The 26,313-nt window shown below is 32.1% G+C and overlaps 12 protein-coding genes and 2 non-coding genes across 14 annotated transcripts; 8 read left to right on the top strand and 6 right to left on the bottom strand.

Annotated features, from left to right (window-relative positions):
* Positions 1-172: 172 nt before the first annotated feature.
* Positions 173-1,955, bottom strand: PPL_02343 (uncharacterized protein; the record flags this gene model as incomplete). Its single annotated transcript, XM_020573332.1, has 3 exons — positions 173-717; positions 903-946; positions 1,480-1,955. 3 exons carry the CDS (start codon positions 1,953-1,955, stop codon positions 173-175), a joined length of 1,065 nt encoding a protein of 354 aa, XP_020437449.1.
* A 1,479-nt stretch (positions 1,956-3,434) lies between these two features.
* PPL_02342 (copper transporter family protein) lies at positions 3,435-4,607 on the top strand (the record flags this gene model as incomplete). Its single annotated transcript, XM_020573331.1, has 2 exons — positions 3,435-4,355; positions 4,440-4,607. 2 exons carry the CDS (start codon positions 3,435-3,437, stop codon positions 4,605-4,607), a joined length of 1,089 nt encoding a protein of 362 aa, XP_020437448.1.
* A 325-nt stretch (positions 4,608-4,932) lies between these two features.
* On the bottom strand, positions 4,933-6,657 carry PPL_02341 (MFS transporter; the record flags this gene model as incomplete). Its single annotated transcript, XM_020573330.1, has 1 exon — positions 4,933-6,657. The coding sequence occupies one exon, from the start codon at positions 6,655-6,657 to the stop codon at positions 4,933-4,935; it is 1,725 nt and encodes a 574-aa protein (XP_020437447.1).
* A 936-nt stretch (positions 6,658-7,593) lies between these two features.
* Positions 7,594-8,271, top strand: PPL_02340 (annexin VII; the record flags this gene model as incomplete). Its single annotated transcript, XM_020573329.1, has 2 exons — positions 7,594-8,061; positions 8,164-8,271. 2 exons carry the CDS (start codon positions 7,594-7,596, stop codon positions 8,269-8,271), a joined length of 576 nt encoding a protein of 191 aa, XP_020437446.1.
* A 167-nt stretch (positions 8,272-8,438) lies between these two features.
* slob2 (Slob family protein kinase) lies at positions 8,439-10,554 on the bottom strand (the record flags this gene model as incomplete). Its single annotated transcript, XM_020573328.1, has 6 exons — positions 8,439-9,059; positions 9,165-9,477; positions 9,549-9,838; positions 9,898-10,145; positions 10,305-10,381; positions 10,460-10,554. 6 exons carry the CDS (start codon positions 10,552-10,554, stop codon positions 8,439-8,441), a joined length of 1,644 nt encoding a protein of 547 aa, XP_020437445.1.
* A 906-nt stretch (positions 10,555-11,460) lies between these two features.
* On the top strand, positions 11,461-11,751 carry PPL_02338 (uncharacterized protein; the record flags this gene model as incomplete). The annotated part of the gene is made up of 1 exon (XM_020573327.1): positions 11,461-11,751. One exon carries the CDS (start codon positions 11,461-11,463, stop codon positions 11,749-11,751), a length of 291 nt encoding a protein of 96 aa, XP_020437444.1.
* A 1,299-nt stretch (positions 11,752-13,050) lies between these two features.
* On the top strand, positions 13,051-14,394 carry corA (actin binding protein; the record flags this gene model as incomplete). Its single annotated transcript, XM_020573326.1, has 1 exon — positions 13,051-14,394. The coding sequence occupies one exon, from the start codon at positions 13,051-13,053 to the stop codon at positions 14,392-14,394; it is 1,344 nt and encodes a 447-aa protein (XP_020437443.1).
* A 501-nt stretch (positions 14,395-14,895) lies between these two features.
* Positions 14,896-14,969, top strand: PPL_02336. The gene has a single exon. It is a non-coding gene; the product is annotated as a tRNA-Phe (tRNA).
* Positions 14,970-14,986: 17 nt separating this feature from the next.
* Positions 14,987-16,821, top strand: PPL_02335 (uncharacterized protein; the record flags this gene model as incomplete). The annotated part of the gene is made up of 4 exons (XM_020573325.1): positions 14,987-15,057; positions 15,671-15,874; positions 16,477-16,739; positions 16,760-16,821. 4 exons carry the CDS (start codon positions 14,987-14,989, stop codon positions 16,819-16,821), a joined length of 600 nt encoding a protein of 199 aa, XP_020437442.1.
* A 664-nt stretch (positions 16,822-17,485) lies between these two features.
* On the bottom strand, positions 17,486-18,381 carry PPL_02334 (carbohydrate-binding domain-containing protein; the record flags this gene model as incomplete). Its single annotated transcript, XM_020573324.1, has 2 exons — positions 17,486-18,033; positions 18,108-18,381. 2 exons carry the CDS (start codon positions 18,379-18,381, stop codon positions 17,486-17,488), a joined length of 822 nt encoding a protein of 273 aa, XP_020437441.1.
* Positions 18,382-19,021: 640 nt separating this feature from the next.
* On the bottom strand, positions 19,022-20,644 carry PPL_02333 (uncharacterized protein; the record flags this gene model as incomplete). Its single annotated transcript, XM_020573323.1, has 1 exon — positions 19,022-20,644. The coding sequence occupies one exon, from the start codon at positions 20,642-20,644 to the stop codon at positions 19,022-19,024; it is 1,623 nt and encodes a 540-aa protein (XP_020437440.1).
* A 306-nt stretch (positions 20,645-20,950) lies between these two features.
* Positions 20,951-21,783, bottom strand: pmmA (phosphomannomutase; the record flags this gene model as incomplete). The annotated part of the gene is made up of 2 exons (XM_020573322.1): positions 20,951-21,442; positions 21,529-21,783. 2 exons carry the CDS (start codon positions 21,781-21,783, stop codon positions 20,951-20,953), a joined length of 747 nt encoding a protein of 248 aa, XP_020437439.1.
* Positions 21,784-22,892: 1,109 nt separating this feature from the next.
* On the top strand, positions 22,893-25,529 carry CAX1 (calcium:cation antiporter family protein; the record flags this gene model as incomplete). The annotated part of the gene is made up of 4 exons (XM_020573321.1): positions 22,893-23,620; positions 23,702-24,147; positions 24,223-25,267; positions 25,352-25,529. The coding sequence occupies 4 exons, from the start codon at positions 22,893-22,895 to the stop codon at positions 25,527-25,529; spliced, it is 2,397 nt and encodes a 798-aa protein (XP_020437438.1).
* A 203-nt stretch (positions 25,530-25,732) lies between these two features.
* Positions 25,733-25,805, top strand: PPL_02330. The gene has a single exon. It is a non-coding gene; the product is annotated as a tRNA-Lys (tRNA).
* The last annotated feature ends 508 nt before the right edge of the window (positions 25,806-26,313 follow it).

Genomic DNA, 26,313 nt, shown 5'->3' with positions numbered 1-26,313 from the left:
AATTATATTTTATTTATTATTATAGTTTTTTAAAAGTTATAAAATAATCAAATATTATAAGAATAAAATGATTAATTATTTGTATGAAATGTTCCTAATGTTGTTTTCTATTTTTTTTGTTTTTTTTTTTTGATTGTCTTTTTTTCTAATTTAAAATTGTTTAATGTTGTTTTTAGTTTTGCCATCCATCACCACCTTGTCTTTTTTGGAGATATGGAGCTAATGGACCATAAGCAGTGCTAATGTAAGGTGGTGGATGTCTTGTGGCATCATAAATTGGGTTTCTAATGTCACCGGTAAGCAATCCGGCAATTGGACCATTGGCCATGTATTGGTTAGGGAAGATTGCTGAGAGTACGAATTGACCTGGGTATCCACCAGCAATCAATCCACCACCATTGAAACCAGAGGCACCGAAACGACCTCCAAGTGGACCACCACTAGTGCCAAAGAGACCAGAGATGAAATTGTCACCTCCCAAAACTGGATTGATTTGATAGGCTCCAGTATAAGGATCGGTCTTGTATGGGTCATTGACGAATGAAGTGTATGGTCCATAATATGGAATTTTGGAAACTGGTTTACGAAGTTGGCTTGGTTGCGCCATTTGGTCCAAGATTCTTTGGAGAACTAACAAATTGAATTTTTGTTTCTCATCTGCGTTCATCGAATTAAAATCCCAACCAGTTTGCTTTAAATCCTCCACCGTCCATAATCCTATTTTATAGATTATTTAATTAAATTTTAGAATCAAATAAAATATTATCATCTTTGAATAAATCAACCTACTATAATCCTTTTTTTGCGGAGATTCCGGAGCTAACTAATATAGAAAATAAAAAATAAAAAAAGTAAATAAAAAAACATAATCTTTTTTTTTAATTTGATATATAAATGTTTACCTCTGTGGAAAGAACCACTGTAGATATCAATAGAATTGATATTGCTATTAAAATTATCTTCATAATATATCACTATTTAAGTTTTTTTAGTATTAAAAATATGAAAACTAATATATAAAAAAATATTTATTAATATATATATATTAAATAAAAAAATATATAATGAATTTGTTATTCAATATATTTATTTATTTTTTAATATATTTATTCATTGTTACTACTCAGTTTTACCTGAGAGAGCGAATATTCATTGTTAAAATAGATTCTTATTAAAAAAAATGAATAATCATATGATTTTCAAACACCACCTGCTTCTCATAAAGTTTGCAATTCAAAAACACCCATTTCATCGATCATTGATTATCAACAACAACCACGAATGTTAAAGTGTTGATGAATGAATCTCTAGATTATTATAATGTGATTCGAATGCTATGATAATAAACATTCACTATAACTACAAAATGATAAATAATATCATGATTGAAGTGTTATTGATTGCACAACAAGCAAATTGTTTATATTTTGTATTGTTTTTTTATTTTATTTTTATCTTTATCTTTATCTTCTTAAAAACTTGTTTGCTATGACTGCTGATACGACTACTACAGCACCAATGATGATTAGTGGTATTAAATAACTGTTGGTGGGTTCTGATGTTGATGATGATGATTTTCTGGTGCTGATGTTGTTGGTGGAATTATCTGTAGTTTGTGAAGATGAAACTGATTCTGATTCTGTTTTCTCTGTAGTGGTAGCATTAGAGGTAGCTGCTGTGGCTGGTGCATTAAGCTTACCAATGTGTTTGGCATTCGAGCATTCACCAATGTAAAAGTCCTTGAGCAAAGCAATGGCTTTCTCGCTGTGACCGGCATCGATAAACTCAAGAGTTGCATCTCTACCGGCGTTGTCGATGATGTAATCACCACCACCCGGATGCTCATCGACAAACTCTGTGCAGTTGTAGACCTTTCCGTCGATGACCATCCAGAGATCGTCACGTTTATTATGTTGAGCTACTTCCTCTAAAGTATATGATTGTTGTACATCCATTATTGTTACTATAACTATTTTTTTCTTGTATAAATTTATGATAGCAAACAAAAATAAAAACAAATCAACTGACTATTAATAAACAACCATATCATTTTCTGATTTTTCAACAATAAAAAAATTAAAAATTAAAAATTAAAAAAAAACGACAAATCATTACATGTTTTTTTAAAGTAAAAAAAAACAGATTAGTGGTTGTATGTATAACTTAAGTTTTTGATTTATTTGATCAAGTAAACCAAACTTATTTAATTGTCAAACAAAATAATTAATTATTTTTTTGTTTTTTTCACCTTTTTGAAATTTTTAAATTAGATGAAGATTGACTGTTTAGTTTTGAATCAGTTATTAATAACCAGACCACGATGTTACTTAATATGAAAACTGGTTAATTTAAGATAGATATTCGAAAAAAAAAAAAACAATTTTCGAAACTGGTTTTTAATCATTCTTATGACTATTCTAAAGTTATTGCGAAAAGAATTCGAAAAAAAATTAAAAAAATTAAAAAAAGATTTATTTTATTTTTTTGACACCCAATCAATATAAACTACCTTTTATAAAAGCAAAGGAAATCATTTGTTTTCATCTCACTTCACTTTTGAATGACCTAGTTAATAAATAAAAACAGATAAAGTAAAGTAATCCTTCCTCCTCCCACCCCTTCCTTCCTCTTCATATTCTCCTCCTCATTATTTCCCCTTCATACCAAACACTTTACTACTATCTATAAATTAGTGTGACATAATATAGTTTAGTTTAGTTTAGTTTAGTATATTAAAAAGAATAAATAGAGTCTACCCATTTCTACCGACGAATTACATACAACACGTCACGTTATTCTTCTAATAAACATCACAATAAAATAAAACAAAGCAAAAACAAAAAACAAAGAAATTTCAACTTCTTCTACTTCGTTTTATTGCATAACCCACTACTACTACTACTTTTAATTGTTTATTTTATTTTATTTTTTGGTTAAAGTAAATCAAACTTTACTTTTAACTTAAGTTATTAAAGTAAAACTAATCAATAAATCAAACAAACAAATATCGATAATATTGATCTTCATTATCCTCTACTTTTCCCTTACTTTGTCTTCTTCGACTTTACTCGATTTCCAGCTTTACTTTATTCCTCTTTTCGTGTTTAAATTTAATTAAACGTAAACCGATCATTTCTCAATGAAATTGAACTATTGTTTTTTAAAATTAATAACTTATTAACTTTGTTTTTTTTTTTTTTAATTAAAAATATAGTTAACTATAAACTTCTATTATTATTATTACTATTTAGTTTTAAAAGTAATATTTTCTTTTAACAATAATAATAGAAGTATATAATTAATTAATTATTTAGAGTATTATTATTCAATTAATATCAGTTCAAAATCAGTCTAACATATAGTATTAGATATAACTGTAACAACAAATCATTACTTTTTTTCAAAAAACACCACTCCCCAACTTTCAAAAAAAAATGAAATTTTCCAACACTTTATTCATTTCATTTACCACTATCATTTTGGTGTCTACATGTTTGTCAGTTGTAAGTTCACAAACAGCCAACTGCTTACAAACACCATGGGATCCAAGTTGTGCTACCTACCAATATCCTTTGGCCAATATCACTGCTGATATTGAAGGTCTCTGTACCTCGATGTCATTCATGCCGGTCTGTACCATCGACAAGGTATGTCAAGACAATGATCTCACCGACGGCGTCTGCACTCCATTCAGTGTGTTGGCCGACGGTTGCCAATATGACATGCCAATGATGTCGAACTGCAAGAACTACCGTACACTCTGCGTCGCCAACACCACCGTACCATCGTGCACCAACGACCAATCGATCAAGAACCTCGGCGACAGCAAGACCTTAGGTAACTTGATCATCAGTATCTGTACCGAGATGAACATGGATGCGTGCTCACAGTGTCCAGTCTCAACAACACCGACCGGTAACCAATTGAAATGCGACGTCCTCACCACCTACTCTCAGCTCTGTCAATCGATGCCAAACATGCAGCAATGCTCACAGTGGCACGATATGTGTATGACTGGTTCACAACTCGATCAATCACCATTGTCATCGATATTCTGCACACCACCAGCCAACAAGCAGATTCCATTGATGAGAATGTTCTTCCACACCGGTATCTTGGATTACATTCTCTTTGAGGACTGGGTGCCAAGAACCAACAAGCAATACGCCGGTTACTGGTTCCTCATTTTCTTCTTTGCCATCATTTTTGAGTGTGAAAAGACTCTCAGATCGATGTTGGAGCGTAGATGGGAAGCCGTTCGTCAACGTAACATGGAGATCAACGGTGAAGAATTAATTCAAAACTCACTCATCAAAGGTAGTTTCCCTCCATTCGATTATAAAGTTGATATACTTGTAAGTACTTTATTTTAGTTTATGCTTTTTTTTTTTTCAATTTAAAATCATGAAACTAATAACTCTTGATACAATTATTTATAGAGAGGATTCCTTCATGGATTTGAATTGACACTTAGTTATTTATTGATGCTTGTTGCAATGACATTCAATGTTGCATTGTTCTTTGCTGTTATTGCTGGTACCATCTTTGGTAATATCTTGGTTGGTAGATTTCGTGGTTACAAACCAAAGGTCACATGCTGCGATTAATCGACTTAAATCACAGTAATCAATAGTTATATATATCATAATATTATTTATGTGTTCATTCTTTGGTCTTTTCAATAATATTCAAACACCGAATCCTATTCTTCTTCTTCTTCTTTCTTGTAGTAACTTATAGAATCGATTTATTTATTTTTTTAATAAAAAAATAATAATAGTTTTTTTTTTACTAAGATACATTTGGTGATGTTGCTTTTTGCAAACATTTTTTCTTTAAATTATTATATTGCAAAAGATTGAAATAATCAAACAAACAATGTTCAATTCGAATATATGATTGTTATGTTATTGTTATATTATTATATATTAATTATTTTAATGTTATTAACATTGATTGATATTTTGAAGTTGGTTTGTTATAAAAATAATAAAGGAATACAATTGCATTCACAAACATAATGATTGAATAGGAGAGTGTAAATGCAAATAGTGTGAGATGTTGTTTGAATACCGTACTGTAGATAGGTCCAACTAATATACCGAAACTGTAGACCACACAGAATAGTGAGAGAATCTTTGCGTTGTGTTGTCCTGTTTCTTGAGGATCCACTATATATGTAAGAATTGGGATGATTGGATTGAAAAACAATGCAAGACCGCCACCTATAATAGGAATTACCAAAAATAGTAAGCCAAAATGAGGGAGTCGACCACTGAAAAATGGAACTGCTATCGATGTTATGAGTGCACCGATCGCCGACATCTTGGTTCTAGTGATATAGTTGTGGTCCGTCAGATAGCCAGCTATTGGCGAGAGAATCAAAAATGGTGCAATAAAAATTCCGAATAGAATAGCTGTTGAACTGGTACTCTTTCCACGACCGTAGTCATCTTCAACCAGCAGCGGTAATATCGGCTCCAGTGCAGACATTCCAATGCCAAAAATAATGATAGAGGAAAGCGTCAGCCAGACATCTACTCGGGTTACTATCATCTTGTAAAAATCACGCTCACTCATCATTGGTGGCTTGGCGGGAGAGGAATCCTCATTGAATGCAACCTCATCGAATGGTTCATCGGCATCGGCATCCAAATCGATAGTGGTAGGTGTAAGAATTGCTGCATTGCTGGTATTGCTTTCCTCCACTATGGAGGTAGTATCTATTGCTACCGATGCAATCTCTGGTGAATTTGAATATTTCTCTCTACTCTCCACTTTGTAATCATTGGAAATTACCACATTTCCCTCTTGTTTCTCTATTAGTTGTTCATTCATCTCTGTCGCTCCCATACTCTCATCATTATTTGTAGTGATTGAATTCTGTTCCAAATTATCATTGACCTCCATAGTATGTTGTTGATTCTCCGATTGCTCCTGTTCCAAATTGCCACTATAATCGTGAATTACGTCCATTCCAATAAAGTTGGCACCGTCCTGTAGAGTAAGTTGATTGTTTTTAATCAATTTAATTACGTCGTTGGATTTCGATTCTTTTAATCTCTTGAGAGTATTGATATTGCTGTCATCGACCAACAGGACACGTATGACCAAGTCGGCAATTACAAATGCAGCGCTAATATAGAATGGTGTAAGATATCCAAAGTGATCGTAAGTGACACCTCCAATGATTGGTCCAAAGAGTGCTCCTATTGTGTTTCCACCGATGACCAATCCACTAACAGTTCCAAATTCCTGATTCGAATAGATATCCGCGATCAGTGCCAGTCCAACCACCCAAGCGACAGCACTGCTAAGTCCCTGTACGAAACGAGCTATAAATAGTGTGGCGAGGTGATTTCCATATGCAAATAGCATTGTCGATGCAGCAAGCATACCCATTCCAATGAGAAAAGGAGTACGTCTGCCTATTCTATCTGAAGCGATTCCAACGATCGGTGTTCCAATTAGACATCCAGCTGAAAACATAGCAAAAAGTATACCGGTCACTGCTTCGGACTTGTGATAATGATTCTTCATAATTCCAGGCATAATAGGGAGAATGATTCCATAGCAAATCATATCTGTGAAGAGTGCAAATGAAATGGAAATTAAAATTGATGTCTTTGAAGATCTGATCCTTCTCCATAGATCCATTATTTTTTCTTTAGTTATTTTCATTTTTCTAATAATAATAAATATTCTATCCAAAGAAAAAACTAATAATAAAAAAGTAGTTCACAATAAAAAAAAAAAAAAAAAAAAAAAACTTTTCTCCTATATCATTGAATTCTAAACCTTCTAATATTAAATATGAAATAATTATTATTACTAGTGAAAAAACTAATTATCTTCTCTGTTATAAAAAAATTAATAAATTTAAAAAACTCTTAATTGGTTATAACGATCATTATGGACTGAAAAAATGTTCAAAAAAATTAATTTTAATTTTTGATCATTATTTTTAAAACCACACACCGCTTCGTTTAATCTTCACACCCAACAATCAAAGGTTACATTAATTTTTTATGGTATGAAAATATGAAAAAATATTGTAATGGTTATTTTTTTTTTCAAATAACATTGGAACATTTTTGTTTTTTTTTATTTATTTTATTTTTATTAATAAATTTTATTTAATAATATTAATAAAATAAATCTATATAAAAATTGATTGCAGAAAATATTTATTTTCAAAACTAGTAGTCATTGATTAACCTAAATAAATTATCAGTGATTTTAATTATTTTTTTAAAACCAATCTTTGTTTTTCAGATCAATTGTTTATCGATATGATAGAGATGGTATACAATATTTTTAGATAACTGAGTAGTTTCTTTATTATCCAAAATTTTCTTGACAGATTCAATTCTATTCCTCTCATAACATTTTGTTAACCAAAGTTGTTCTTTAATAATAAAAGAAAAAAAAAAGTGAATGGGCGTTGCAAATGAGGGAAACGAAACGATCGAATTTTTTTCATTGCATAAATGTGGTGATTAAAATCGAGAATTTTTTTTTATTAATTTTACAACTTTAAAGACAAAAGTAAAGTATTATCTTTATTACTTTTAACAATATTATCTATAAATCATGGTTCAACAAGACACAAGCCAACAAAATCAACATTTTCCTCCACAAGAAGATGTGCCATTAAACTCTTATCAACAACAACCAGCAGTTGCTGCTGCACCAGCCCCAACTCCATACCAACAACCATATCCACCAGCACCATCACACCAACAACAATACCCACCACAACAACAACAACAAGGTTATCCACCACAACAAGGCTATCCACCTCAACAGGGTTACCCTCCACAACAAGGCTATCCTCCACAGCAAGGTTATCCACCTCAACAAGGCTATCCACCACAACAAGGTTATCCTCCACAACATGCATACCCACCACAACAAGGTTATCAACAAGGTTATCCACCACAACATCAACAACAAGCGCCACCCAAACAACTAGCCACCAGAGAGTGTTGGCATTGCCGTGGTGATGGTAACGAAGAGTGTTTCCACTGTAAAGGTTCAGGAAGAAACCATGGAAGTAGTGTAAGTATTCAAATATGCTAACCTATTTATACCAAATCATGATTCTAACATTAACTTTCTTTCTTACTTAATTACGTAATCAATTATTATTGAAATTTCCAGTGCTTTTTCTGTAACGGTAAAGGTCGTAAGAAGTGCTTCCACTGCAAAGGAAGAGGTTTCATAGAGTATGACCCAAACGCACCAAATCAATGTTGCACCATTTTATAAACAAATAAACTCAAACCCCCCATCTATTTTATTTATGTAATACTAGTAAAAAATAACAACCTTATATTATTTTTATTCAATTCATTCATGATCATCATCTCTATTATTTAAAGCTATTCAAAATTGATCTAACTTGTTTTTTTTCTGTAGATAAATAAATTTGTTTATTATACTTTTGGTGCACTTCTGTCTTTTGTTTTTGTTTTTTTCAGTGAACCAGATCTAAATCCTTCGATGGAACTTAGTAGACCTCTACGATCACCTCCACCGCCTCCACTCGATGGTGGTGGAGGTGGTGGTGCTGGGGCAGAGGGTGGAGGTGGTGGTGCTGATTTTGGTGCGGGTGGTGCTGGTGGTGGAGGTGGTGGTGCTGACGATGGAGCTGTCGTCGAAGATGTTGGTTGATATGATGCACTCTTTTGGGTGGTGGCAGTTGCCAAGTTACTGGAGGAAGTGTTGCTTGTTGGCTGATAAGAGTTACTCAGATTACCAAACGATTGCTGTGATGAAAGTGATGTTGTACTGAATGACGATGACATCGATGAATTGAATGTATTGGTGAGATTACTGGCGCTCATCGATGAGGAGAACGTTGGAACACTGGTATTTCCTGAGGATGTTGGATTAAGTGATACCTCAATCGGTACGAATGTCAAAGTCTTTCTCTTCTTTTGTTTCTTTAGTGTTTTCATTGATGGAACATTCTCTGCCTTCTGTTGTGTAATGTGTGCTTTATTCAGTTTGTTTACTGCATCGATCATATCTTTTTCTCTAGTTGTAAAAGTAACCTATTGAAAGCAATAATAAAAACAATTGAGATAATAATTATAAGATTAATAAAAAAGGTTGAATTAAATGATGGTTGGTTATATGATAATATGTTGTTTACTTACTCTTTGAATTGGTAGATTCTTAAATTTCCAATCAGCAAAGAAACTTAATTTTGTCAACTCTTCCAAGGTTGGTGGATTACCATACCATGGTTTGAAAATGGATTCCAAGATCTTCTTGACCTCTGGGTGACAGTGATTTGGGATTCCAATTTGCTCTACAGACTGTGGTGACTCCATTTCAAATCCACAACCCATTTCATATAATATACATCCAAAAGTCAATACCTCTGGATCTAACTTTTCAGAGTGCGCCAACAAGTATTTCGAAAATCTTGGTTTCAATCCTAAAAATGCATTTTCGTAATCACTTACTCTATAATAATTGTTATGTTTGTTAAAATCAAAAAATCAAATTCGATATTATTTGTTAATATTAAAACTTACAAACAATTAGTATCATCCAACATAATATTAGAAGCATTCAAATGATAATATGGCATATTATGATATTTCAAGAATAAAAGAGCCTCTAGGATTTGTCTACCAAACTTTGAAATCAATTTGTCATTCAATTGGAATTGTTGTACGTATTTATCATGATATCTATTCTTTGGTTTCGATTGATGGATATAATCTCTCAATGATCCCTTTGCATAGAATGGTCTGACTGTTACGGCCATCATTTTATCTGGTAGGAAATCAACCAACAATGGTACACAAATAAATGGATGGATCTAATTTTATTGTTAGTAAATAACAAAATAGATTTATAATTTCAACTTTATATACATACTTCCATTGACTTTATAATAGTACGGAATGTTTGTCTACCTTGTTCGGTTGACAATGGAATTGGCCAATTCTTTGAAACTGGTACCATCGACATAACTCTTTCACCTTCATTCTTGCTGTTTGGTTGTGCTGTACCAACCACAGAGAAATAGTTCTTATCTGGTCTTGATCCGAATTGTGGTAATTGTTTATCCAAAGTATATATAGTTGATCTTAAATAGAATCTAGCGTTCATCATGATTGTATCCTCTAAAATTGTTTTAAAAAAAAAAAAGATTAATATCTTTGAAAAATTAATTGAAATTTCATTAGAAACAAATTAATCACATGATAAATATTATCTGATGACTGTTGTTTTGTTTTTTTTGTTTTTTTTTTCCTTTTTTGAAGAATAAAATATATACAAACCTTTGATTTGTTGTGAATTATCTCTTTCATAAACAAAAACATTTCCTTTCTCTAAAGGTTGATACTCCTCTGTTCTTCTATAATATATGTGATTTAGAAATCAAATATTAGATTGAGTCAATATATATACTATCCGTGATTGTAATTCAACTTACCTGCTAGCAGCTACACAATAAGCAACTGTTGCAATGACAGCAATGAGAACTACACCACCTGCTGCACCCAACAAAATAATAACCCATTCTTCCATTGTTTTGTTTGATATATATAAAGCTTTAAAACTTATACTATTCTATAGAGTTATCGAAATGATAAGTAAAGTTGAGACTCGACTTTGATTGATTTTCTAATTACTTTGTAAAATAATTAAAAAAAAACAAAAAAAAAAAAAGTAATACAAGTCTGGTGTGATTTACAATAACTTTTGTTTAAAGAAGAAAGTGTGTTGTGTGTTTTGGTTAAATATATATATATAAATAAAGTTGATCTAATCAATTTGATCAAAAATAAATAAATAAAATAAAAAAATGATAATTCAGTTTAGTGATGCGTTAATGAGTACACAGAGTACCCAGAGGTTGTTGTATACAATGCAAAAATCATTTTTTTTTTTAATTATTTTTTTCATTTTTCAAAAATATTTTTGATCAGAATTTTCTATGAACTTTTATCATTAAGAAGGGTCATTAAAACTGGACCTTGTTTTTGACTTTGTGTGAAGTCTCCGAAACAACGTGCTTCTTCGCAATCAGATATTTAATTTTCTTTTTAGTTTTCAAGTTTATCGGATCAGAAAAAAAAAAAAAGATATTTTGAGAATTTATTCAACTTTTTTTTTTTTTTAACAATTAATTAATGATTTATAAAAATAATATAATTATATATAGATAGATGAGTTTATTTGATTTCTCAAAGTATCAATAACATTCAAAAAATATTTAAAACCACCCAAGAAGTTGATTAAAAACGAAGTTCAATTTTGATCAGACTATTTTTTTTTTTTTTTGATATTGTGATTGTGCAACAATTTTTTACGCAATTTTTTTTTTTTTTTTTTTTTTTTTTTCAGTCCACACAAAAAAAAATATATTTCATTGATTAAATTAATAATATTATTTTATTATTTGACGTTTTATAATATATACAGATTAGAAAGATGAAGAACGTATCACAACCACAATTCTACGAGTTTGGTGCAAATTGTTGGAACTACTTAAAGTCACGTTACACATCAGCTGTCATCAAGGCCGACACTCAATTGTTCATCTCAAAGCTCAAGGCACCAGCCGAAATCACCGTTGGTGATGCCAAGCGTGTTGCTGGTACTGTTGCTGGTATGACTGGTCTCTTCTTTGCTGGTGAAGTCGTCGGAAAGAACAATTTCGCTGGATACTGGCCAGGTTACGATATCGATGTTACTCACGATGTTTTGGAAAAGAAGCATTAAACACTATAGCACTCATTAAATAATAATAATAGATTGTATTTCAAGATTCAATGGTTGAAACAAAATTTTGATGATATGAAGAGATCATATTGTTGTCAATCAATAAACAGAGTAAAACCAAAACTGCTATATTGAAAGAAGCAGCTTCATCAACCATAATAGTTTGTCACCAATTCAACAATCATTCTCAACAAATCAAAAAAAAAAAAAAACAATCAATCAAAACAATCTTGGAAAACAAACAAACAAATAGTATAGTAAAAAAACAAACATCCGATTTACAATAATTATAATATAACTATAAAAATAATGCATTATAGTGAAAAATAAAAAAATAAAAAAAATAATAAGATCAACTTTGTATTAAATTAATATTATTTTTTTAATTTTATTAATAATTAATTATTTTTTTGATTTACTGGTCTGTATGTCATTATTATGTGATCGGTTTTTTAAATTGGTTTTTTTTTTTATTTAATCTCAGATTCTAATTATTTATATATTATTTTATTTTATTTTTTTGGTTGATAAATTTCAATGAACTTCATACTCACTCAAAACCAAAATCCCATTTATTTTAAATTGGTAGTGATTATTTGTTGTGGCTTTTTTTAATCACACGATTTTCAAATTTTATGCTGAAAATAGTCTTTGAAGAAAAATGGGTTGACCAAATTTTTATTTTTTTTTGTATTTTTTTTTAAAAAAATTCAAACAGACCAACAATCAGCTGACCACCACTTTTCATTTTCATTAAATAGATAATTATTCCTTCACTTCTTCCTCTCTACCTTGTACTATTATAACAACATTTAAATTTCCTGTAATTTTATTTCTTTAAATTTCATTTACTTTGTAGGTAATCTCTTTAATCAATTATTCATTACAACAACAAAATCAATTTGAACTTCATCATATCCATCCATCAATTCAATTATCAAATAAGAATATTCCAGTTTTATCATTTTACCATTAAAAAAATATTATAAAAATATCTTATTTATATTACTTTATTAATAAAAATAATTTAATGATCATATTTGTTTTTATTATTTTTAAAAATAAATTTTCTCGTTAAAATAACCCATCATCAACCCCAAATTAGCCACCATCAAAAAAGCAAATTTGATTTTTTTATTTGAACAAATTTATTCATTGTGTATTTAAATTTCATAAATCATCATAATAACTTGAACACTTTTTATTTATTTATTTTACAATTCATATTAACATTTTTTTTTTTAAATAAAATTAGTTTTATAAAATCTTTTTTTTTGTTTTAATACTTAGATTATAATAATGTCAAAAGTTGTAAGATCATCCAAATACAGACACGTATTCGGTCAAGCAGCCAAGAAGGAGGAAACTTACCAAAACCTCAAAGTCACCAAGTCTGCTTGGGACTCTAACTATATTGCAGCCAACTCAAAGTATCTCGCTGTCATTTGGGAGTCTGGCGGTGGTGGTTCATTCGCCGTCCTCGGTCACGACCAACTTGGTAAATTGGATCAAGCCAACATCCCATTGTTCTCTGGTCACAAGAATGCAGTGTTGGATCTTGCTTTCCACCCATTCAATGAGAACTTGATTGCCTCTGTCTCTGAGGATTGCAATGTTATGGTCTGGGGTATTCCAGACACTCTTGCTGCAGTCCATGAGCCACTCCAAACACTCTCTGGTCACAAGCGTAAAGTTGGTACCGCTCAATTCAATCCAGTCGCCAACAACGTCTTGGCCACCTCATCCGGTGACTTTGCCGTCAAGACCTGGGATATTGAAGCCGGTAGCGTCTTGAACTCTCTCGATGCCAGTCACACCGATATCATTCTCTCTGTCGAGTGGAATGCCAACGGTTCCCAATTGGTTTCAACCTGTAAGGACAAGAAGGTTCGTCTTTTCGATCCACGTTCCAACACTATCTCCCACGAAGCCCTCTCCCATCAAGGTATTAAGGGTACCCGTGGTATCTTCTTGAGAGACACCGTCTTGACTTGCGGTTTCTCCAAGACTTCTGAGCGTGAGTTCAAGATCTTTGATCCACGTACTTTTGCCGAGCCATTGACCACCGTCACCATTGACAGTGCCTCTGGTTTGTTGATGCCATTCTTTGACCCAGATAACTCTATCCTCTACATGGCCGGTAAGGGTGACGGTAACATCCGTTACTACGAGATGGTCAATGAAGCTCCATACCACTACTACCTCTCAGAGTTCAAGAGTGCCACCCCACAACGTGGTATTTGCTTCATTCCAAAGCGTGCCGTCAACGTCTCTGAGTGTGAGATTGCTCGTGCCCTCAAGGTTACCCCAACCACCGTTGAACCAATCAGTTTCCGTGTACCAAGAAAGTCTGACATCTTCCAAGACGATCTCTACCCAGATACCTACGCTGGTGAGCCAGTCCTCGATGCTGCCGCCTGGGCTGGTGGTGCCAACGCTGAACCAAAGACCTGCTCTTTGGCCCCAGGTTTCACCCAAAAGAAGGTTGTCCAAGACTTCAAGCCAGTCGCTCAAGCACCAACTGGTCCAAAGACCGAGAAGGAGCTCCGTGACGAGTATGAGAAACTCAAGACCCGTGTTGCTTACTTGGAGTCTGAAATTGTAAAGAAGGATGCCAAAATCAAGGAATTAGAATCCAAATAAATTTAGAAAAAAAATATGTTAAAAATCAAATACACACAAAATGATTGATCTTTAATAGTGAGGAGTTTACTATTTTTTAATAATAGAACACATGTTATATTCTTACCATTATTGCGAATTGGAATGGAAATGTAATCTATTAAACCGTATTAATAATATTTGTGTTCTTAATTTTTAATTGTATCATATAAAATGAACCTATATTATAAGGAATTAATCTCCTTTTTTGGTGCATCGATGAACAAAGATAGTCGGCATTCATTCCACAAACACACACTAACTTAAACTTGCTTGGGTACCTTTTTCAAAATATGAAAAACTAGATTCCTAATATTTACTCTGCTACAGCTGAGTTAAGACTGCAAATTGTTCAGAAGCTGTTACAAATTACCTGCTGAGTAAAGTAAAAGGAGATATTATTATTTATTGTAACAGAAGCCCTAATAAATTTAATAATAATTAAATAAAGTCACATTTTAAAAAATAATATCATCAACACAGGCCGTCTTAGCTCAGCTGGTAGTAGCGTAAGACTGAAGATCTTAAGGTCGTTGGTTCGATCCCGACAGATGGCATTTTTAAAGCATGAAACATGCTTACCGGATGCGGTGCCAAAGTCAGGATTAAAATACTCAGTCTGCCAAACCTGACCAAATCAAGCTTGTCAACAGACTTATTGCTTGGTTCTTCACCAGTGGACCTGATGCTAAAGCAAAGTTCACCGCTTTGATGTCTTTGGACAGGTCTTGCTTTCACTGGAATGATGGTGGTCTGAATTTGTGGGATCTATCTCTTCGTTCTGCTGCCTATAAGATATGGGTCTTTAATAGATTCCTGTTGTTAAGTAGAAGCAACTCATTTGGTTACTTCAAAACTTGGTCATCCATGCTTGATTGTGCCAAAAAATTTACTAATCCAACTTCTTCACCATCCTTCAAATTGTTCCATTCGTCTTGGATGGATTTTAGAAACAATCACTTCTCCAGAGTCATGCCGGGCAATCCCATCCTTGCTGATGATGGTAGTCTCCTTACTCTGCCCTACAAAATATCATTGTTTATATTATTATGTTTAACATACCAAAAAAAGCAAAAAAAATGAAAAATTTAATTAAATTTTATTTATTTTGATCTATCATTGGTAAACTCACTTTCAACCTTGATATATTAGGAATGTAAATGAAAATGATATTTTAGAGGGGAAGGAAATCTATTCTGTCCTATTCAATCACAAGTACCCCCGTGTCCGCCGTACTGAAGGTCAACTAACCATCCAGATTGGTCACTCTTTGGTTCCCCAATCTCAGTTCCTGCATATATCCAAGGTCAAAGCGCCTATGCTACGTAACAGCATATTCCGGCTGTACTCTCACACCTTCCCCATCAACCACAAGAGCACTGGTCATGTCTGTGAGTTCTGTGGTGACACCTTCACTGAACTCTGCAACCTACATGAGCATTTCTTCTTCAAATGCAGGAATGTATTTTCACAGCAGTTCCTTTCCTTTGTCAAACGTATATACCACAAGTACTGTAACTATAGACTTCACAATTGGAAGCACTCGTGCATCAAGTTCGACGGTCCTATTCGTACTACTGTCCACTTCACCCACCTTATTGCTGCTATCGTACATTCGTTATGGCAGGCGCTGTCCTGTGAAATGTTTGGTGATGGTACCCATTACAAGCTGGAAAATACCGTCAAAAGAGCAGTCACCCATTACACCAAATTAATCGAAGCCAATTACCACAAGCTTAACTTCACAATCGCTAATTCTCCCAAGGAATCACTGTCGATTGCTCTGCAATAACACGTAAATTTAAATCTGATTGGAATCTAAATCCTTCCAACTACGTGCCACCACTTTATACTGTTGTTCATCAACACTCAACTATTGTTAGATCTATTCTATCCTAATACTACTAAACTTATTAATTAATAATAACTATAAACAATAATAATAATAATAATAATATTTTATTGGCTATTTCTCACGGCCTGTGTGAGAATGTATATATAATATAAAACACGAACTAGCAGGTTGATATCAATACTACTTTTTTTTTTTAATCATCTTTATAGTTTGGGATGTTGGTGGACAATACAAATTTTGTCACGTACGAGACACTACTACCAAAATACTGCTTCCATAATTTTCGTTATTGATGCTACAAATTACGAAAGAGTCAGTGAAGTTCAAGAGGAGATTGCCAAATTGACCACAGAAGAATCTTTTTCAGGAACAAATTTGCTTCTATTTTTGAATAAACAAGATCAACCAAATGCAATAAACTTTTCACAAATGATAGAACAACTCAGACTCATGATATTAAAGATAGAAAATAGTATATTCAACCAACTACAGCTACTACTGGTGCTGGTATTTTCGAAGGTTTAGATTGGTTATCACAAAGTCTAAAGAAATAATATAATAAGAAATCAATATAATTTAAATTATAATTAATAAAATTTTGAAACAAAAAAAATCTGTAAAATTTATTAAATTTAAAATCATGATTTCTATATTTTTTTAGCAAAATGATTCCCAGTATCCTAATCTCAAATCCCATCGATAAACCCATAACTCTATTTTGTTTAAACATATACTGATATAAATAGGATACTGGGATAATGGTGAAATCGGAGGGCCATTAAAGTTCGTTACTTCGTAGTAATATTAAATTCATAAGCAGTGAGATCGAAACCCACATTAGTTATAAATGAGTAGCTAATTAGCTCAATTGGTAGAGCGATGAAAATTCAAAAAAATATCCACACGAACTTGGCAATCCCTCTTTTTTAATGTTTTAGATCCATTAATCTGCATAACAACAACATTGTTTGTTTCCTTTATAAAATCTTAATAAGCCTTAGAGGACTTGGGCCGTGGGATCGATACCGGGGTTTTCCAAATTTTCCCGACTTGAAAGGAGCGCGCCACCTACTACTCTAGTATCATCAAAAAAAAAAAAGGATACTTAGGCATCAACTTCAACCCGGATGGTCACTGCTCCAAACTTGCAAGTAAAACCAATCTCATTAAAGTTAACCTAACTCATCATTTCAAAATTTTTTTTTTAATGATTTGAATCTAAGCATTTAATGATAGGCCATTTATTTTTATATCTATATTTGCAGTAGTTGATACATATCCCCAAGAATATTGTTGATTTGGTTGAATGGCTGTCTGGTAAGCAGGTAACTTGAAGTTATTTGTTGATATCTTATCTAATCCCCAATAGTTTCTGACTTTGGATTCATCAAAGCTAACAACAAGATCTTGAGATTGAACTGGACTAGTTCCTGTGTTGGTAAAGTTTACATTGGTTTGGTAGACATTGGTTGGACCCTCCATCCAATTGCTCATAATCTTTTGGCTGACGGAAAGAGTTAAACATTTTCCACCTATTCTATTTGGATATTCACCCAATTGCAAATAGAACGTGTAGCTATTACCCTTATCATCGAGACCGTGCAAGATATTTGAAGTGCATGTTGTTATATTAAACAATGCTGGCTCCAATCCATTGCCAGTTTGACTAGCATAGAATGTAACGAAACCAGTTGGAGAGATAGTAAATGATCTGGCATCGAAAAATGTAATCTTGGCAGCGGTTGCTTCGAATGGTTGTGATACACCTAATAAAAATATTATTTATTTTAATAACTAATATCTATATATTAAGTTTAATAGAATTTATTTTAATATTTACCATTTAAACAAGCATTATCACGAGTAGAAACACCAATGAAAGCATCTACATTTGCCAAACCGGTGCTGAATGATTGTGCAGATAAAGATTTACCAGATAGATAGTAAATATCTCCATTGTTCTTTGTAATGACTACTCTCATACCAACTATAAAGCCAGAAGGTGCACTTGGCGAAGCATAGTATTTTTGAACAATCTTTGAAAAGTCACACTGTCCATTGACAAAATAGATATTATATATTATAAATAAAGTTATTAATATTATGTATTTCATTATAAATAGTAGTTTTGTTAATTAAGTAAATAGTTAATTTGTTTAGAATGATCTCTCTCTTTGATTAAACTTCAATTCAATTTATAGTGTTGATCCAACAACATTTAATTTAAAGAAAATGATATTTTAATAGCTAATAAAAATACAACCAGATTAATTATATTAGGAAAGTATAAAAGAGGTTATAAATATATTTCCCCCAATGTACATAAGTATAGTCATCTTAAAACTATCAGATAGAAATGATCCAATGATTTGCAGTGGGTATTCATGTTCATCTAGTTACATAATTAGATTATACTGTGCTTCGGTAGTCATCGATATATAGTTATACTACTGCAATGTTTTTATAAAGAATACTGATTGAATTCGTTGAAGATTTTGCTAAACAATACAATGCTATTATATATTTGTTGAATATCATTATTGATACTGATCAAACACATTGTGTTGAATGACACAAACAATTTATAACTTTAACACAGAAACATACATACTTTATTTATTGGTCAATAAATATTTAAGATATAATTCTCATCTCTGTGTGTTGTGTGTGTGTGTTTGTTTGTTTAATCATTTATTTCTTATAGTGTGTGATAAACCACTTTGTTAAATATGTTTTTTTTTTGTGAACTTTTTTTTATTTAAATATATAAAAAGGTAAATTATTATTAAAATCATATTCTATTGATACTGTTTGAGTACCTTCATTGTCATAGTATGTCATAAAAGTAACTAGATCATTGGTAAATTCACAACTTAAATCGAATCTATCTAGACCATGATTTTCTTTTTTCATTGCACCCATTATTTTATTAACTGAATCATATTTGTTTTTCCTTAAATCTTCTTCTTGTTCTGTTGATAATGTTTTACTAGTTTTATAGTATTCTCTAAATACTGAATCATAAAAATCTCCACATATCGATAGATGTCTTATATTCTTGTTATGTTTAAATAGTGATTTGATTGATTTGATATGATTGAAATCACATTGAGTGACTTGTAGATAGGTGATTGACTGGCTGATTGTACCCATCGATTGAAAGAATGATTCCGATAAAACTTGACAAGGAACAGACAAACTAGTTAGAGTACTATTGGTAGTCAATGCAGAGATTAATGCCGTTGTAAATGATTCCTTGGTCTTTTGATTCATGTTGTGTCCATCGGGATCTTTGCAACCATTACATTTATTCTCGAGATGCAAATGCTTCAGCGAAGTATTGTTTGACAATGCCAAACAAAATTCAATCCAATGATCCAATCTATTGCCTCTAATAATCTGTCTTATATTTCTATAAGATATACAGGAGCATGTTTGTAAATGATCTTCAACTGGTTCGGCCTGATCATCTACACAATAGATTGCAAATGGCACACTACATTTAAATGATGTGATATGACTGTTGGATGGATGTAGAATCGATACAAGTTCACTTGAATCTACATGATCATTCCTTATAACATATTTGTTGACGGATTTTATATTGAACAAACTCTGATAGGTTAGATGTGGCAGTCCATCGTGCACACCATAATGTAAGCCATCATAATTGAAGTTGATGGAATTTACTCTCCATTGACCATAATACTTGGCAAAGTAATTGATATCACTATACTCTGTTTCGAAATACGGGTTCCACGCATGTAAATGAACAAATTCCAAAACATGACTATCGACTTTTGAAAGATCAACTCCCTCCTCGGTATGATCCATATCGGAAACTTCCTTTATATAGACCTCCATCTTTATAGTTGTGAATCGATCCAACATCTTTTGTATCATGATGGAATTGTCGGTTGAAATGACCAATCTCTCCAATGAAGTGAATCTACTGATCCATTCAATGATTGTATTTCTTTCATTCTCTTCACACTCTTTCGATGCATTACCACAATCCAAATAGAGTGTCGTTACACTTTCGAATCTATATAAAGAGTATGGATCTGAAATCTCTAACAAATCATCTTTATCGTAATTGTATTTGTAATCATCGTAACTATCGATCATAGTGCAATACAATCGACTACATTGTGATTGGGAAATGAAATTGAACCAGTCTTTACAAACCAAAGAATATTCAACGATGTATCTTCCAAAATTAACTTTTTTGAAAAAGGTTAAATCTCTTAAGCCCAAGTCATAATATTTAACTGTTTCAACATATTCCTTTAAAGTTGTACATAAGGTTGGTCTTTCTTCTTCTATTCCATTTAATAAAATAGATATAATTATATTTTGTATTAATTTAGGAATCATCATAATTAGATAAATATAATAAAAATAATAAATTGTTTAACTAACGACTTGTATGAGAATCCTATTAACAAAACAAACTAACAGACACAACAAACTATTTTGATAAATTTCATCGAATAAAACATTGAAAAGCATGCAAACAAATTGAGAAAAATCTTTTATTACTTTGTAAAAACTTCAAAGAAAATTCAAATTCTTATACTAAAATAAGAAAATCACAAGCATGTTGGGTGTGCATCCTTTGCTTTTATAAAATGTATTATTATAATATCTGCAATTTTTAATATAAAATTTTTGTTTATTTTTTTATTGGTAGAATAATTCTCTGAGGAATCTTTCAGTGTCCTCTGGAGATGTAACAGTAAAGGATTTGGTGATTCTTGGGTCAACACTGATTTCGTAATCATTACCACCAACGAATGTCTTGTCACCAAAGAAATAGATTGTCTTGTATTGTTCGGCTGGCAAGTGTCTCAAGCAGTAAGTCTTGTCCCATCCGATTGGGAAGACGTCGAAACTGATTTGACCACCGATCGAGTACTTTAGTCCGAGCGATGAGAACTCTGTTTGCAATACACTGACCATCTTGGAACGTACCTGATGTTGCTTGTCATACTTTTCGAATTCATCACGCTCCTTTTGTGAACAATTTCTACCGATCGGTGAAATATTGATCATACCATTTCTAAATTCAATAAAAGTTCCTCTCTTGATTGGGATGTCAATGTCGGCAAGATAACGGAGTACAAAGTTTAAGAATTTCTTTAGATTCTCTTCACCTAAAAAGTCTTTGATACTCTAAATCGAGAGAGTTGATTAGATTAGTAAATGAATACTAAAATGTGTAGAAGTTTGATTTATTATTAACTATTTTATTTATTTACTTGTTGAGCAAGTGGTTGACCGGATTTGAATGCATTCAAACCGTTCTCGGCAAAGAGATAATCATACTCGGTGAGGCAATCACTTCCGAGTTGTTCTTGAATCTTAACTAAATCACTACCACCAACGACACCCAATTCAACTTTGTTCTTTAGTTCTCTCATGAATTGCTTCATGTGTGGTGTAATATCATTTCTTGGTTTAGTCAATGTACCATCGACATCAAACAAACAAATTGTATTTGCTAATCTTGACATTTATTTATATCTTTATAAAAATAAGTAATAATTAAAAATAGAGTGATTCTTTCTTTGTGCTTTTGACAACCTGACAAAAAAAAAAAAACAAAAATCAATGACTCATTGAAATTTAATTAAAGAAAAAAATGATCATCAAAATTAACAATCTTTAATCCAGTCATTAATAGATGACTTATTCAAATTAACAATCTTTAATCCAGTCATAAATAGATGACTTATTCAAAAAAAATATTTTATTTTATTTTATTTTATTTTATTTCAATTTTTTTTAATCTCTTTATTAAATTTATTCAAAATATATATTTATAAATTTAATTTTAAATTAGACATGTTCGAAATTTACTATTTCCGACTCCGACACTTTTGCTATTGATCGCAAATTTGAAACCCATTATATATTAAACTTAAACAAAAACTACACCAGGAATAGAATTATTTAAGCACACAAATTTGTGTATTTGTTGCAAATAAATAAAAATGCATTTCCATTTTCACTCTTTTAGACCTTGCATCTTTAAGATAAAAAATAAATCAAAAAATGATATTTTTTTTTTTATTTTTTTTTTGGTATCAAAAAAAATTCAATCGAAACTTACCCATGCAACTTTAAAAAGAAATCTTTTGGCATTGCGCCCAGTGATCAAGTTTATTTTTTGTTGTGTTAAAAAGTTTATCATTTTTTTTCCTTTCTTGACCAGACACTTATAAATTATATATTTTATAGATAACTTATTTTATATATAAAAAAATTAAAAATAACAACAACATCAACAATATTAATAATTTCTTGTTTTTAGATCTATTTATTACCAGTTTCAATTTAAATCTTTATAATATTATTATTATATCATATTTTTTTTAGAAAAAAAAACACTCATCGATTTCAATCAATCATTTAAAAAGTGTTGCTATTCATATAATCATTATAACCTACACCAAAAGTTTGTTTTTTTTTTTTTTTTGAATTTTTTTTTTCATTTTAAATTTACAACCACAAAATTTTTGGTTGATTAAAAAAAATACATCTTTTTCCATTGATATAAATTACAATCACACATTTGCGCAAATCAAAATTTTTTAAAAGTTTCATTTTTGCAACTAAACAGATGTCAGATATTCCGCTCCTCTCGAAAGAGGAACAGCAACAACAGAGATATACAGCACCAGATCAGCTGCCTCCTCATCAAACTCAACCACATCCACCGCTATCACCTATTCAACCGAGAAGGTCTTCAGCCGGTGGGCAGAATGGATTCTACTATACCAACATTGACAACAACAACAATAATAACAATAACAATGGTAATTACGATACTTATGAATTAATAAATTCATCTAATAACTCTGGTGTTATACTACCAGCATCAAACTTCAATCAACAATCGAATCAGTCCTACCAAACAATGGACATTTCAAACACTTCAAACAACAATACATCTGCTCTCAATTTCTCAACCGGTTTTCCACGTCAACCACCAAGCGGGCACAACAGGATGACCAGAAGCGAGTCCGAGTCAGAGTTGCGTCAAACGCGTGTTTCATTGTATGCCGCCGTACCAGATTCTCCACCAACCTACGAAGATCTTGGAATCACACCCCAAACCAACACACTCGAGGCCAAACACACCATTCAGAATCACATGTTTGGCTTTCGTCCCTTTAAATCAAAGATTTACAAGAAACGTTTGCAGGATCGATCTCTAGAGATGCAACAGATGTATGAAAATAATCCAGTCATTGAAAAAGGTGTAAATTCAATTGGAAATTATCTTTATGCAATCTTTTTGGGTTCTTTATTTTTCCTTTTATTCACCTTAATAAGTTTAATTTTATTGTAAGATAAATTTTTAAAATCAATTTAAAAATAAGATAATATATATTAATTAATTTCTACTACTATTACTACGACTATTAGTGTCACATATTTTGGAATTCCATATGGTAAAATTATTTGGAATTTAAAGGAATTTGTATTATGGCCATTTGGAAAATACCTTCAAAAAACAATGCATACTCATAATCCAAGAGATGGTGAAAGACAACCACTTAGAAAGAGTGTTCATTTACCAGATCCAACCATTTCACTTCGTATCGGTATGGTTTTGTACTACTTACTTGCTGCTCCATTCTTGATTCTATTCCAAGGTATTGTCATTGTTTTAACATGGATGATCGTGGTTATGATTCCTACCTCGAAAATGCACTCTCAAATCCTCAAAAACCTGCTTACGAACCCATTGGCCGTTCGTGTAGAATATCATATTCCACGTACCGATTGTGAGATTATATTGTATCCAGTTGAAGCAATCAATCTATATTACTATAAATTTACTGTTCATGGATTAAATGTTTGTTTAATCAGTAAGTTTAAAAACATTTTTTAATTAACTAAAATTCAATACTAATTAATTTATTATGCTTTATTTTTTTTCATAGATTTATTACCATTTGTAATTTTATCACTTGTATTGGGATACTTTTTAGAAGATAAAATTAATCCAGTTGTATTGTTTGTATCTTGTTTGTTGTCTACCATTCCACTGTCCTATTATAATGGTATGGCAATTGCATCGTTGTCAGCTCAGACCAGTTTTGCAATGGGTGCTCTTATCAATGCTAGTTTTGGTTCAATTATAGAGTTGATTCTCTATATTGTTACTATCAACGGTGCACAAGAAGACGTTGCTCGTTCCGCTATTACAGGTTCATTGTTGGGTGCGCTTCTCTTGGTTCCAGGATTGAGTATGGTTATCGGTGGTATCAAACACAAAGAACAAAGATTCAATCCAGCCGTTATGGGTGTCAGTACTGTCTTGTTGATGGTTGCCGTCGTCGGAACATTCACTCCAACCATCTTTTACAAGATCTACGGTGGTTACAATCTACAGTGTACCAATTGCTTGGACGACGGTGGACAACTCAACTGCCACTCTTGCGAATACGTACAAAACAGTCTCGATAGTGATCCAGTCTACACTGGTAAAGCGAGAACATTGATGTACATCGTATCGGCATTCCTCCCAGTTGCCTATATTATTGGTTTACTCTTTACACTCAAGACTCACACTCATATCCTCCATCCAATCCAAAAAGAAGAATCTTCTAATAACAACAACAACAGCACAACCGATGCTCATGATTCACATGAATCAGGTGGTGGTGGACACGAAACCGAAGTTCTCTGGGGTAAAACACAATGTATTGTCGTACTTTGTTTGTGTACTACTATGTTTGCACTGGTTTCCGACAAAATGGTAGAATCGATCGATCCAGTAGTGAAAGCACTCAATCTAACACACGAGTTCCTTGGTGTTACGATTCTCGGTATTATTCCTTCAGCGGCAGAGTATCTAAATGCCATCCAGTTTGCTCTTCACAACAACATGCCATTGGCACTTGAAATCGGTGCCTCTGCAGCCGTACAAATCACACTATTCCAAATGCCAGTGTTGGTATATATTTGTGCCATCATCAACCATTTGTAAGTTATAGCTCTAGACTCTTATTTAAATTATTATTATTATTAACAATTTATTTATTTCTTTTATCTTTTTAAAACTTATAGGAGTAGCAGTGGATCGTTCACATTGATTTTCCCAGTGATGGATTTCTTTGCAGTATTCTTTAGTGTCGTTGTTATGAACTTGGTATTCACCAACGGTAAAACCAACTACTTTATTGGATCAATTCTTGTTATTGTCTATTTAATTATTGTAGTTGCATTCTACTTTACACCAGCTTAATAAATATAAATAATAATTATTATTTAAAGATAGTACCAATTTAAAATAATCCTTAAAATTGTTTTATTCTTTAGAAAAAGTAATGTTTTAATACGTATTGAACTTAATTAGAAGATGAATATGTTTTATTTTGATCATTAATAATTTTTTAAAAAAGAAAAGAAATTTTAAATTTGTGAAATTTCATATTTTCGGCATCGGAAGCCCGGTTAGCTCAGTCGGTAGAGCGCACGGCTCTTAACCGTGTGGTCGTGGGTTCGAGCCCCACATTGGGCGTTTCTTTTTCTGTTACCTTACCCCTCTTTGCGCGCATTTGGATTAATTTCTTTCTACTTAACGAATGGAAATGTGAAATAACCGATGACAGCATTGCCAGAGAATTCACAACCGAAGAGATCACAGAAACTATTAATTCATCCAACCCATGGAAATCACCTGGCCCAGATGGCTTAGGACTTTGGTTCTACCGAGCCCACTGCGATGTCATTGCCCCTATACTCACCAAACTTTACAACCAATCACTCAACTCAGGCAATCCATTACCAAGCGAATTCAAAGTAGGAACCATCACAACTATTTACAAGAAAGGTGATATATTCGATCCAGCCAATAGAAGACCAATAACACTACTCAACAACGATTACAAAGTTATCACCAAAGCAATCAACAATCGAATGAAAACCTTGGTAGACCTAATCATCAACGACAACCAAACTGGCTTTGTACACAAGAGATATATCATGGACAACATCATCACGATGAATGAAATAATAGAATACTGCAA

Source organism: Heterostelium album, assembly GCF_000004825.1.
Source record: "Heterostelium album PN500 unplaced genomic scaffold PPL_scaffold2, whole genome shotgun sequence".
NCBI classification, from domain to species: domain Eukaryota; phylum Evosea; class Eumycetozoa; order Acytosteliales; family Acytosteliaceae; genus Heterostelium; species Heterostelium album.
The sequence above is the reverse complement of the archived record's forward strand: the minus strand, read 5'-3'. Positions and strand labels throughout refer to the sequence as shown.